General features: G+C 46.4%; 1 protein-coding gene across 2 annotated transcripts in view; it reads right to left on the minus strand.

Moving 5' to 3' along the window:
- PLEKHA6 (pleckstrin homology domain containing, family A member 6) overlaps positions 1-13,166 on the minus strand; it is a 157,710-nt gene that overhangs the window by 7,526 nt on the left and 137,018 nt on the right. For both annotated transcript variants that reach the window (XM_011931831.1, XM_011931832.1), the window contains 4 exons: positions 4,352-4,525; positions 2,869-3,036; positions 2,660-2,793; positions 2,015-2,160 (listed from right to left, as the gene is read on the minus strand). In XM_011931831.1, the coding sequence (XP_011787221.1) occupies positions 2,015-2,160; positions 2,660-2,793; positions 2,869-3,036; positions 4,352-4,525 (622 nt within the window). The remainder of the gene's footprint in view (positions 1-2,014; positions 2,161-2,659; positions 2,794-2,868; positions 3,037-4,351; positions 4,526-13,166) is intronic.

The following is a 13,166-nucleotide window of genomic DNA, read 5'->3' on the forward strand; positions in this document are numbered from 1 at the left end:
ATGACCTGTGCCCAGCACTGCCACACACACAGTGTCCTGGGTGTGAACCTGTGCCCGCATAGTGCATGCCCAGGACCAGCCTTGCTGTGCCTGGCAGAGCTGTAGCTCTGGGGAGCTGGGCCACAGGCCAGGGGTGGTGGGAACAGTGGGCTAAGTCTGAGGTCTGGCCCTGCCACAGCCATTTTTTAAATTGTTGGGGTTTTGGCAAAAGCAAGGTGACCGTTTGGTTTCAGCACACAGACCCTGACATGTAAGCCCGTGTGTATCAAGATGGAAATCGGATAGGCCGGGTGGGTTTTGTTTTCATGGAACCTTTGGCTGAGGAACTGTAGTAGAGAGAGCCAGGGGCTGGGGCTGGGGCAGAGCAAAGTTTTTAAATCGGCCTGTTTCTCTAACCCCTTGAAACAGGAAGTTGCCTTTTGCCCAGAGCATGTGGAATCTGATCTTTGGAAGGTTCAAGTTCATTTTGGAGCTAAACTACAGGGAGGTTCAACAGAGGCCTGCTTCCTTGTGGCCAAACTGGTTTTGCTGCCTTTTGGCTGCAGGATGGGGCTCTCTGAAGCTATCCCTTCTCTTCCCCTCAACTCCAGCCTAAAGACAGCCTCTCCCTGAAATACCTCCAAGGGTCTCCCTGGACACCCATTCTAAAGTCCATTACACCCTAACTGGCAGAAGGTTCTTCATTAAGGCTTACTTAAATCCTCTTTGCCGTAGCTAAAATCTTCTGGTTTCTGAAAATATCCATATTTAAAATAATTAGCAAAATGACAAATGGTTCTATTTCTACTTCGTCTATTGCTATTTCAACTACTACTACCAGCATCACAGCGCTACTGCTACTGTCACCACTACTACGGCTTGCGAGCATGTATTGAGCACTTACTGAATGCCAGGCACTGTGCTAGGTGTTTGGCATACATTGTTTCCAATCCTCATACCACCAGAACTGGAGGCAGGAATTTTGATTTGAATTTCACAGATGAGGAAATGGAACCTCAGAGCACCAGAATTTGAATCGTCCTTAATCACCAACATGAAACGCCATCCCTTCCACTATGTTCTGAGCCACGGTTCTAACCTGCTTATGGCTCTTGCCTGGGCTACTGGAATTGCGGCTTGCACACCTGCTCTCACCCCTCTGCCAATGTCATCTCCAACCATGGCTCCCCCTTCTGAGTCATTCCTCTTAACTGGCCTTCAAAGTTTTCACTCTCACTCGACCTCTCTACCCTAAACACCTTTATCTTGATGAAGGGAACAGTCTCCCAGCCTCCTTGACTTACCCACCGTCTCTCCTCTCCCTTTAACCCTCCCATTCATAAAGAATCTCTTTCATTCTTAAAAGCTCAACTACATTTTCATCTATTCTGGGATGATATCTCAGACTGAGCAGAAGCTGACCCTGTTGATCTCAGCCCTATCAGCATCTAGTCAGGACCTGGTAGCCTTTGTATCAGTGTGAAGTCAGTTCCTCATAGTTATCTTTTCTTAGCAGAAAAGTGAGTTTGGATCAGTAGCCAAGGTGGTAATTGTATCGCTCTCAACTCTTTGGTTGCCTGCACCATCTTTTCTAGGATTCTTCCTATTTGCATGCAGCAAAAGCAGGAAATGAAAGGATACTCTGGAATACCTGGCCCTCTCCCTGCAACTGAGAAATATTTTTATCTTTCTCAGTCAAACTCAGTTATCATCTTTTCTCTGTGCCTTTCCCTGGCCTGCCCAGGCAGAATGGCTCCCCATGCTCTGCATGGCCTCTGGCCATTACTCCCTAAGGTGGCTGTAAGGATCATTCCGGCTCTGAGCTCCTGGATGCAGCAACTCTGGCCCCTTTGCACCTCCCTGAGCCTAGCACAGTACCTGGTGCTCAATAGATGCTCGTCTCAACCTTGAGGAGCATCTCCTCAGCCTTATATCTCTTTGCTACTGCCCCCCTGGTAGCAGTGCTGCGCTTCCTCCCCTAAAACTGGTCAGCTGGTTTCCCTGGCAGGGTGGAGCGAGGCCCAGCCCCTCTCACCAGACAGCATGCGGCCCCTGCGGGAGGCCTCGGTCGCCAGGGCGCAGGAGATTTCAATCCGCTTCTCCTGCTCCTGCAGCTGGCTCTCTGAGTCCTGGGGCACGTCCACAGAGTCCCCCTCGCCGATGGGCACCACGTTCTGCATACTGAAGAGGCACAGACACACAGAAATGGAGGGAGGGACAGGATGGTCCAAGTGGCTTCGGGGGGCCTGCGGACTGAGGTTGGCAGGGAGGGCCAGGGCCCCATGAATGTGCAGTCTCTGGTTCCCAGCAAGGCTGTCCCTAGGAGTGAGTGGGACCCTGGCCAAACACAGGTTGAGACCCCTACCCTCAATGTTCTCAAATGAATTAAAAGGTTCAAGTGAGCATTTAGGGCAGCCTTGAAGGGGAAAAGAAGTCACCAGAGGGCGAGCCTTCAGTTTTGTCTTGATGGTGTGATGTGCACGAGCCTGGCGGGTCTTATTAGCACCTGACAGCAGCATCCTTGCCTCTGCCGGTAGCTGGGCCCTGTCTGCTGCCTGGAGCCACCATCTTGATGTGCTCTCCCCTAGGGAGGCTCTGCGCCCCCAACAACTTCTAGTGGCCCAGGTGTCCTAGGTGCCAGGGTGGGCAGAGGAAGTAGAGGCTCACCCAGGCCAGTTACCTGGATTTGGCAATGAGTGTCTTGATTCTCTCCACCTTCTTCTGCTTCTCCTTCAACTCCTCAGGGCTCAGAGGAGTGTCAGGCTCCAGGTCAATGTACCGTTCGGGGATGAGGACTTTGTCTGGAGTGGAGAGCTATGGAGGGGCTGGGGTCACCACCTCTGTCCCTTCTCAGAGTCTCCCACTACAGCCCTTCCTGGCTCCACTCACCTCCTTATTGATGTCTACATCATAATGCAGGGGCTCTAGCTCCATTTTGCGAAGCCGGGCAATTTCCTCCCGGGGTGTCTCGTAGGCCTGCCCACCAGGCTCCTCTGCCCGCAGGGCTGCCTCCAGGTTGGAGATGTCCACCTCGTGGATGCTGCGGTGGCGGCGCACCTAGGGGACAGCAGCGTCATGATCGCATCACGGCTACCCATGCCTCCAGGCAGCCCTAGCCATGCCCTGTCCTCGCTTTCCCTTCCCAGCTCGCCTGATCTAGCTGCCACCCCACTGCTCCCACCGCACCCCACTGCAGAACTATCCTCTTTCCTTTCTACTGACCCAAAGCCTGCCCACCTGCCAGGCCCCAGAGGCAACATCTCATCAACATCTCTTGTCATCTCTTCTTGCTGTTCCCCATCCTGCTGTACCCTGTATTCACATTCTTTGCTATATATTTTGGGCAGTTGAGCTAGTGTGACTTGTATTGATTTCTTCTTTTGATTTTTTAAGAAACAGGGTCTTGCTGTCGCTCCAGCTGGAGTACAGCCACAGAATCATAGCTCACTGCAATCTCGAACTCCTGGCCTTGAGTCCTCCCATCCCAGCCTCCTCCCAAGTAGCTGGGACTATAGGTGCATCCACCATGCCCAGCTACTTGTTAAACATGTTTTTATAGAGACAGGATCTTACTTTGTTGTCAGGCTGGTGTCAGACTCCTGGCCTCAAATGATCTTCCCACCTTGGTCACCCAAAGTGCTAGGATTACTTGCATGAGAAGCCAACCACACCCAGCTAACTTCTAATGATTTCATACTATAGAAGTCCTAATCCATCAACTAGAATGTAAGCTGTTGAGGACAGGACTTATAAGTCATAGTTTTTCCATATTTCTAAAATTTAATGGAAAGAAAAGTTAAGTGATGTCTTGGGCTACATCCAGCTCTGTACTTAATATAGCTGTGTAGCCCAGGAATCCTTTAATTTCTCCTCACTTTGTTTCCCCATCTGCAAAATAGGATAATAATTCCTAACCCAATGTTGCTAAAAGGATTAAATGAAATAACATGAAAGGGATTTGTGGATTATATTGTGCCATGTGATGGTGAGCTATTATGATTATCTTCATCGCAGCCAGCAAAATGCTAGGCACAGAGGAGATGCTCCAGAAACGTGTGTAAGTGACAGCTATTTCTGTGTGGTGAATTCTGTACTATTCTCTATTAAGTGAATTTTGTATAATTCATTTCAACAAAAATAATTAAGGCTTTCCTTTTTGTGAGTCATTTTCTTTAAACAAGAAAAAGTCAACACTTGAAGGACTCTTCCGCCGGTGGGAGAGAGGACTCTCTGGCTCTCCCAGGTGCCCAGCATGGGTTCTTTCCCCTCTCCTTCCTCTCAAACCCCCCAGGCCCCGGCTGGCCGTGCCCTGGGAGTAGGAAGTGTTGGCAGATGCCAGGCTCATGCCTGTGGGTAGCTGGGAAGGCATTACCACTTTGTAGGCTGGCCGGGGACTGGGGTCGGGGGCCGGGCTGGCCGGAAGCTGCAGGCTTCTCCGCTTCTCCTTCATGGAGCCACTCTGGTGCCGCCGCATTCGGTCAATCTGCTCCTCCACGCTCATCTTGACTTTCCCCTCGCCAGGGAACACAGCACTCTTGGGGCGTTCCTGTTGCCATGGGAAAACAGGGCTCTGACAAGTGCCTTATCCCCCACCCAGATTTTCCATCCTGAACCCTTAACATTTACCTTCTATGGGAAGTCTGCCTGTAGTGGGCTGAAGAGTGGTCCCCAAAAGATATGTCCAAGAACTGACCCCAGGTACCTGAGAGTGTAACCTTATTTAGAAATATGAGATCATCCTGAATTAGAGTGGGCCCTAAATCCAATGGTGTGTCCTCATAAGAGACAGAAAAGAAGATGACATGCAGAGTAGAGGTGACATGAAGAGGGAGGCAGAGATCAGAGTGGTTCATTTACTCAGAAAGGAATGCCAAGGATTGCCAGCAATACCCAGAAGTTAGGAGAGAAGCCTAGGACAGGTTCTCCCTCACGGCCTCCAAAAGGAGCCAAACCTGCCACCACCTGGATTTTGGGCTTGTGGCCTCCACATCCATAAGAGCATATGCTTCTACTGTTTTAGGTCACCCTGTGTGTGGTGATATTTCACAGCAGTCCAAGGAAACTAACACAGATTTTGGTACTGGGAAAGGGGTGCTGCTATAACACATAGCTAAAAATGTGGTAGAGACTTTGTAATTGGCTAACAGGTAAAGGTTGGGAGAATTTCAAGGTATATAATAGAAAAAGTCTAGTGGATTTCCTTGAAGAGATGACTGGCAGAAATAAGAACTTTAAGGATGATTCTGGTGAGGGCTCAGAGGAAGTGAACAGCAGAGAAAAGAAAGCTTCTATTGCCCTAGAGAATACAGTTATGCCTCGGTGTCCCAGGGGACTGGTCCGAGGATCCTGATGGATAGCAAAAGTCGTGAATGCTCAAATCTCTGCTATAAAATGGCATAGATGTGCATATAACCTACACATATCCTCCAGTATATTTTAAATCACCTTTAGATTACTTACAATACCTAATACAATGTAAATGCTATGTAACTAGTTGTTATCTTGTATTGTTGGTTTTTTTACTTTTTCTTTCTTTCTTTTTTTTTTTTCTGAGATGGGGTCTGGCTCTGTCACCCTGGCTGGAGTGCAGTGGTGCAATCATAGCTCACCACAACCTTGAACTCCTGGGTTCAAGCAATCTTCCTGCATCAGCCTTCCAAGTAACTGGGACTACAGACACATACCACTGCACCTGACTAATTTTTAAATTATTATTTGTAGAGATGAGGTCTTGCTTTGTTGCCCAAGCTGTTTTCAAACCCTTAGCTTCAAGCAATCCTCTTGTCCCAAAGTGCTGGGATTATTGGCATGAGCCACCACACCTGGCCTATATTGCTTTTTATTATTTTATCTTTACTGTTTTATTGTTTTTTATTATTTTTCTCCTCTAAATATTTTTGATCTGTGGTGGATGAATCCACAGATGTGGAACCCAGAGATATGGAGGGCCCATCGTATATATATCATGAATGGAATGTTGGTAGAAATATGAATGTTAAAGATGCTTCTGGTAAGGTCTCAGAAGGAAATAAGAAACGTATTATTAGAAACGGAAGAAAAGCCATCTTTATTATAAAGTGGCAGAAATGTGAATGTATTGTTTTCTACTGCTGAGTGGAAACAGAACTTGAAGGCTGTAATGAACTTAGATATTTAGCTGAGGAGATTTCCAAACAAAGTGTCGAAGGTGTGGCTTGGTTTCTCTTTGTACTTATAGGAAAATTATAGAGAAGATAAATTGAGAAAATAACTGTTAAGCCAAGAGAAACCAGCACTTTTTTATTTGGGAGGTTCTCAGCCTACCTAGTTCACAAAGGATGCTGAAGTTAGGAAACTCATCGTAGGAACAGTGTGCCCTAGAGAGAGGATCAAGGATGTGGCTGGACAACATTTTGCTAAAGAGATTAGGTATGTCTCATGAACCCAGTCGATCATCCCAAAAGAAGCCAGAAATAGAGATGGAGTTATCTAGAATGGATACCCTTGAAATACAAAGGGGGCCTACAAAGTTTTTGAGACTGTTATATATGCAGAAACACTGCTAGCTTGTACAGAAAGGGACAGAGATAAGATGAAATGAAAATAGCTGTGAGACTTCTGGGATTCTACAGGCAGGAAATAGGCTAATAGAGGTAGTTAGCTACACACACATGCTAACCTTCAAGGAAAAGCAAGAATGACTCAGAACAAAGCCATGGATGCAGAGGCAGGGTCCAAAGAGGCAGGGTTCAAAGAAGCAGGCCTAGAGGCAGGGGCTGATGGAGCCTCTGTGGACCCAGAGGGCAGGGAAGTGAGTCACAGAGGATTATTCTCAGGCCTTGAAAACTAATAGAATTTTCCCTGCTGGATTTGAAACTTGCTTGGAATGGTGACCCCTTTGTTCCTTCCAATTTCTCCTTGTTGGGACAGCAATGACTTACTTTTTAAAAATTTTTATTTTTTAAAATTTATTTTTAAAATAGAGACAGGGTCTCACTATGTTGCCCAGGCTGGTCTCAAACTTCTGGGCTCAAGCAATCCTCCTGCCTCAGCCTTCCAAAGTGCTGGGATTATAGGCGTAAGCCACCACACCTGGCCAGGAATGACTTACTTATGCCTCTCCTCCAGCACTGCATTTGAAAGCAGATTAATTTATTTTCCCTTCCTTCCTTCCTTCTTTCCTTCCTTCCTTCCTTCCTTCCTTCCTTCCTTCCTTTCTTTCTTTGTTTTTTTTTGTTGTTTATTTGTTTGTTTGTTTTGTCTTGTTCTGTTGTCCAGGCTAAAGTGCAGTGGCATGACCACAGCTCACTGCAGCCTCAACCTCCAGGGCTCAGACAATCTTCCAGCCTAAGCCTCTTGGAGCAGGCTAGGACTATAGGCATGCACCACCACACCTGGCTAATTTTTTTTTTTTTTTTTGAGATGGAATCTCGCTCTGTCACCCAGGCTGGAACACAGTGGCGTGATCTCAGCTCACTGCAACCTCCGCCTCCCAGGTTCAAGCGATTCTCTTGCCTCAGACTCCTGAGTAGCTGAGATTACAGACATGTGCCACCATGCCCAGCTAATTTTTTGTAGAGGCAGGGTCTCACTATGTTGTCCAGACTGGTCTTAAACTCCTGGGCTCAAGTGATCCTCATTCACCTTGGCCTCCCAAATTGTTAGGATTACAGGTGTGAGCCACTGCACCCAACCCATCCAGCTAATTTTTAATTTTTTTTGTAGAGGCAGGGTCTCACTATGTTGTCCAGACTGGTCTTAAACTCCTGGGCTCAAGTGATCCTCCTGCCTTGACCTCCCAAAGTGCTGGGACTATAGGCGTGATCCACTGCACCTGGCCAATTAATTTGTTTTCTAGTTTTACAAATGGAGAGATTTTGCCCCAAAATGGATTGTACCTAGAGTTTCATGCATACCAGATGGAGATGATTTAGATGATGAGATTTGGGACTTCTGAGCTGATGATATTTCAATGACATTTTAAACTTAGGATGCAGTCATGGACTGAGGCTTTTGGGAATGTTGGTTAGGTGAATGTATTTTGCAAGTGAAATGAGCATGAAATTTGGGTATCATAGAGTGGACTGAAGTTGTTGAATAGTACCCCCCAAAGGAGATGTCCAAGTCCTAGCCCCAAATACCTGTGACTGTAACCTTATCTGGAAATAGGTCTCTGCAGATGTAATTAAGAATCTCAAGATGAGATAATCCTGGATGAGGGTGGGCCCTAAATTCAATGATGGGTATCCTTATATGGGACAGGAAAGAAGACACACAGAAAAGGAGGTGATGTGAAGATGGAGGCAGAGATTTGGTTGATGCATCTACAACCCAAGGAATGCCAAGAGTTACCAGGAACCACCATAAGCCAGGAGAAAGGCATGAAACAGATTGTGTCTCCAAAGGAACCAACCCTGCTGGCACCTTGATTTTGGACTTCTAGCCTCCACGACTGTGACAGAATGTTTCCATTGTTTTAAAGCTCCTGGTTTGTGGTAATTTGTTAACTCCTGGCAGCCTTAGGAAATTCACACTGCCTTGGGTCAGCACAGTTGACTCTGAACACTGACTTTGTTGCTTTCCCTGCTTTGTATTTCATCAATAGCATAGTACGATAATTTTGTAAAATACTCTTTTATATTTTTTATTCATATGTGATGGTTAACACTGAGCATCAACTTGACTGGATTGAAGGATACAAAGTATTGATTCTGGGTGTGTCTGTGGGGGTGTTGCCCAAAGAGATTTGCATTTCAGTCAGCGGACTGGGGAAGGCAGATCCACCGTTAATCTGGTGGGCACAATCTAATCAGCTGCCAGTGAATATAAAGCAGGTAGAAAAACGTGAAAAGGAGAGATTGGCCTAGCCTCCCAGCCTACATCTTTCTCCCATGCTGGATGCTTCCTGCTCTCCAACGTCGAACTGAAGTTCTTCAGTTTTGGGACTTGGACTGGCTCTCCTTGCTCCTCAGCTTGCAGGCAGCCTATTGTGGGACCTTGGGATCGTGTAAGTTAATACTTAATAAACTCCCCTTTATACATATAAATATATATATATATGTATATATCCTATTAGTTCTGTCCCTCTAGACTACCCTAACTAATACAGATTTTGGTATTAAGGATGGAGTTCTTTCATTGGTTTTGGGGCTTCTGGAGTTGGCTGCTTAGTATGATTAGACCCAAAAATGCTAAGGACTCTGCTTCTAATAGTATGGAGAACACTGATAGTCCTTGGCATGAACTGTTCAGAGAGTTATGCAAAATAAATGCATTTGACACTCTTGATTCATGGTTCGTTGAGAGACAAGGAGTTTAGTGACTCCACATAATACTGTTGACCACATGTGGAGAACCAAGGAACATAGTGAAGCTGGTTGGTTGCTCCTAAGTTCAGTAGACAGTGATGAAAGAAAATGATGAACTCAGGGAGTGTATCTCCCAGCTTCAGAAGCAGATACTGAGCCTCAAATATGCTAAGACTGTCCTGAGTTAGAGTCTTATCTCCTATAGAGAAAGAGCTGAAATTGTGTAAAAACAGACACAAGCTCTTACCGTGTGAGTGGCTGACCTGCAATGAAAGATGCATGCACAGCCTTGCCAGGTGTCTACTATTAAAGTGAGGGCATTGACTGGAAAAGAATGGGACACTGAAACTTGGAATGGGGACATGTAGGAAGACCCTGATGAAGCTAGGGACACTGAGTTTGTAAACGCTTATGAACCTTTTTTGCCAGAAGGAACAGCTTCTCCATTCCCAATAGTGGCAACATCCCCTCCCCAGCCCATGCTGCCATCAACTTTTCCACCTTTGTCTGAGGAGATAAACCCTGTGCTACCAGAGACAACAATCATGGCCTCCCCTGAAGCAGTTGCCAGGCAAGATAATGTTGATTCTCCTTGGGAGGCACCCCCAACACCTCTGTTTGCTTCTAGACCTACAGCTAGACTAAAATCCCAGTGGGCCCCTAGAGGTGAGGTTGAGAGTGTGACCCATGAGGAGGTATGCTACACTCTAAAAGAACTGTTTGCGTTCTCTAATTTATATCAGCAGAAATCTGGAGAACAGGCATGGGAATGGATATTAAGAGTGTGGGATAATGGTGGAAGGAACGTAGTGTTGGATCAGGCTGAATTTATTGATTTGGACCCACTAAGTAGGGACTCTGCATTTAATGTTGCAGCTCAGGGAGTTAAAAAAGGTTCTAATAGTTTATTTGCTTGGTTAGCTGAAATATGGATTAAAAGATGGCCCACTGTGAACAAGCTGGAAATGCCTGCTCTCCCTTGGTTTAACGTAGAGGAAGGGATCCAAAGGCTCAGGGAGACTGGGATGGTGGAGTGGATTAGTCACTTTAGACCTACTCATTCCAGCTAGGAGAGTCCAGAAGATACACCCTTGACCAATGCATTATGAAACAGATTTGTGAGGGCAGCACTTGCATCTTTGAAGAGCCCTATAATTGCTGTTTTCTGCATGTCAGATCTAATGGTGGGAACTGCAGTCACTCAACTACAAAATTTAAATACAATGGGAATAATTGGATCCCGAGGTGGCAGGGTCCAAGTGGTGGCACTCAACCATCAAAGGCAAGGTGAGTGTAGCTACTGTAATGGACAGCAGAGGCAAAACAGCAATCAGAATAGTCTGACTCGTGTAGACCTCTGTTATTGGCTAATTAATCCTGGTATTCCTAGAAGTGAAATTGGTAGGAAGCCTACTGCATTCCTACTTAATTTATCAAGCAGAAAACTTCCAAGTCAAATGGACAAAAGACTAATTTGAATTATAAAAACAGAGAATCATAGCCTCTCAGTCAATTTCCAGACTTAAGCCAGTTTACAGATGCAGAATCCCTTGAATGAAGGGGAGGCAGGGTCCTCTTGAGGAAGGACCCCACTACATTACCGACAAATTATGCAGTGAATCTTTCTTCCATCCTTCTCCAAGGAGACCTCTGGCCTTTTACCAGGGTGACTGTGCCTTGGGGAAAGGGAAGTGATTAGATATTTCGAGGACTACTGGACACTGGCTCTGAGCTGATGTTGATTCCAGGGGACCCAAAATGTTACTGTGGTCCTCCAGTTAAAGTAGGGGCTTATAGAGGTCAGGTAATTAATGGAGTTTTAGCTCAGGTCTGACTTACAGTGGGTCCAGAGGGTTCCCAGACTCATCCTGTGGTCATTTCCCCAGTGCCAGAATGCATAATTGGCATAGATATACTTAGCAGCTGGAAGAACCCCTACATGGGCTCCCTGGTAGGGTGAGGGCTATTATGGTGGGAAAGGCCAAATGGAAGCCATTAGAGCTGCCTCTATCTAGAAAAATAGTAAATCAAAAACAGTATCACATCCCTGGAGGGATTGAGGAGATAGTGCCACCATCAAGGACTTGAAAGATGCAGGGGTGATGATTCCCACCACATCCCCATTCAACTCTCCCATTTGGCCTGTGCAGAAGACAGATGGATCTTGGAGGATGACAATGGATTATCGTAAGCTTAACCAAGTGGTGATTCCAACTGCAACTGCCTGTACCAGATGTGGTTTCATTGCTTGAGCAAATTCACACATCTCCTGGTATCTGGTATGCAGCCATTGACAAGGCAAATGCCCTTTTTTCCATTCCTGTCCATAAGGCCCACTAGAAGCAATTTGCCTTCAGCTGGCAAGGCCAGCAACATACCTTTACTGTCCTACCTCAGGGGTGTATCAACTCTCCAGCTTTGTGTCATAATCTTATTCAGGAAGACCTTGATAGCTTTTCACTTCTGCAAGATATCACATCATTACATTGATGACCTTATCCTGACTGGATCCAGTGAGCAAAAAGTAGCAAACACACTGGACTTATTGACAAGACATTTGCATGTCAGAGGATGGGAAATAAATCTGACTAAAATTTAGGGACTTTCTACCTCAGTAAAATTTCTAGGGGTACAGTGGTGTGGGGCCTGTTGAGATATTCCTTCTAAGGTGAAGGATACGTTGCTGCACTTGGCCCCTCCTACAACCAAGAAAGAGGCACAAGTCTAGCAGGCCTACTTGGATTTTGGAAGCAACATATTCCTCATTTGGTGTGTTGCTCTGGCCCATTTATCGAGTGACCTGAAAGGCTGCCAGTTTTGAGTGGGGTCCAGAACAGAAGAAGGCTCTGCAATAGGTCCAGGCTGCTGAGCAAGCTGCTCTGCCACTTGGGCCATATGACCCAGCAGATCCAACTGTGCTTGAGGTGTCAGTGGCAGATAGGGATGTTTTTGGAGCCTCTGGCAGGTTGCCATAGATGAATCACAGCAGAGGCCTCTAGGATTTTGGAGCAAGGCCCTGCCATGTTCGGCAGATAACTACTCTCCTTTTGAGAGACAGCTCTTGGTCTGTTACTGGGCTTTGGTGAAAACTGAATGTTTGACTATGGGTCACCAAGTCACCATGTGACCTGAACTGCCTATCATGAACTGGGTGCTTTCTGGTCCATCTAGCCATAAAGTGGATGGTGCACATACAGCAGCATTCCATCATCAAATGGAAGTGGTATATACGTGATCGGGCTCGAGCAGGTCCTGAAGGCACAAGTAAGTTACATGGGGAAGTGGCTCAAATGCCTATGACCTCCACTCCTGCCACCGTGCCTTCTCTCCCCTACCCTGCACTGATGGACTCATGGGGAGTTCCCTATGATCAGTTGACAGAGGAAGAGAAGACTAGGGCCTGGTTCACAGATGGTTCTGCACGATATGCAGGCACCACCTGAAAGTGGACAGCTGCAGCACTACAGCCCCTTTCTAGGACATCCCTGAAGGAGGGCAGTGAAGGGAAATCTTCCCAGTGGGCAGAACTTCAAGCAGTGCACCTGGCTGTTCACTTTGCATGGAAGGAGAAATGGCCAGATGTGTGATTATATACTGATTCATGGGCTGTAGCCAATGGTTTGGCTGGATGGTCAGGGACTTTGAAGAAGTATGATTGGAAAATTGGTGACAAAGAAATTGGGGAAGAGGTATGTGGATGGACCTCTGTGAGGGGTCAAAAACCATGAAGATATTTGTATACTATGTGAGTGCTCACCAACGGATGACCTCAGCAGAGGAGAATTTTAATAATTCTGGATAGGATTATTATCCAGGATCCATCCAGGATGAATAGGATGACTCATTCTGTGGACACCACTCAGCCTCTTTTCCCAGCCACCCAATGGGTCCATGAACAAA

This window comes from Colobus angolensis, unplaced genomic scaffold, assembly GCF_000951035.1.
Source record: "Colobus angolensis palliatus isolate OR3802 unplaced genomic scaffold, Cang.pa_1.0 Scaffold91, whole genome shotgun sequence".
NCBI lineage: Eukaryota > Metazoa > Chordata > Mammalia > Primates > Cercopithecidae > Colobus > Colobus angolensis.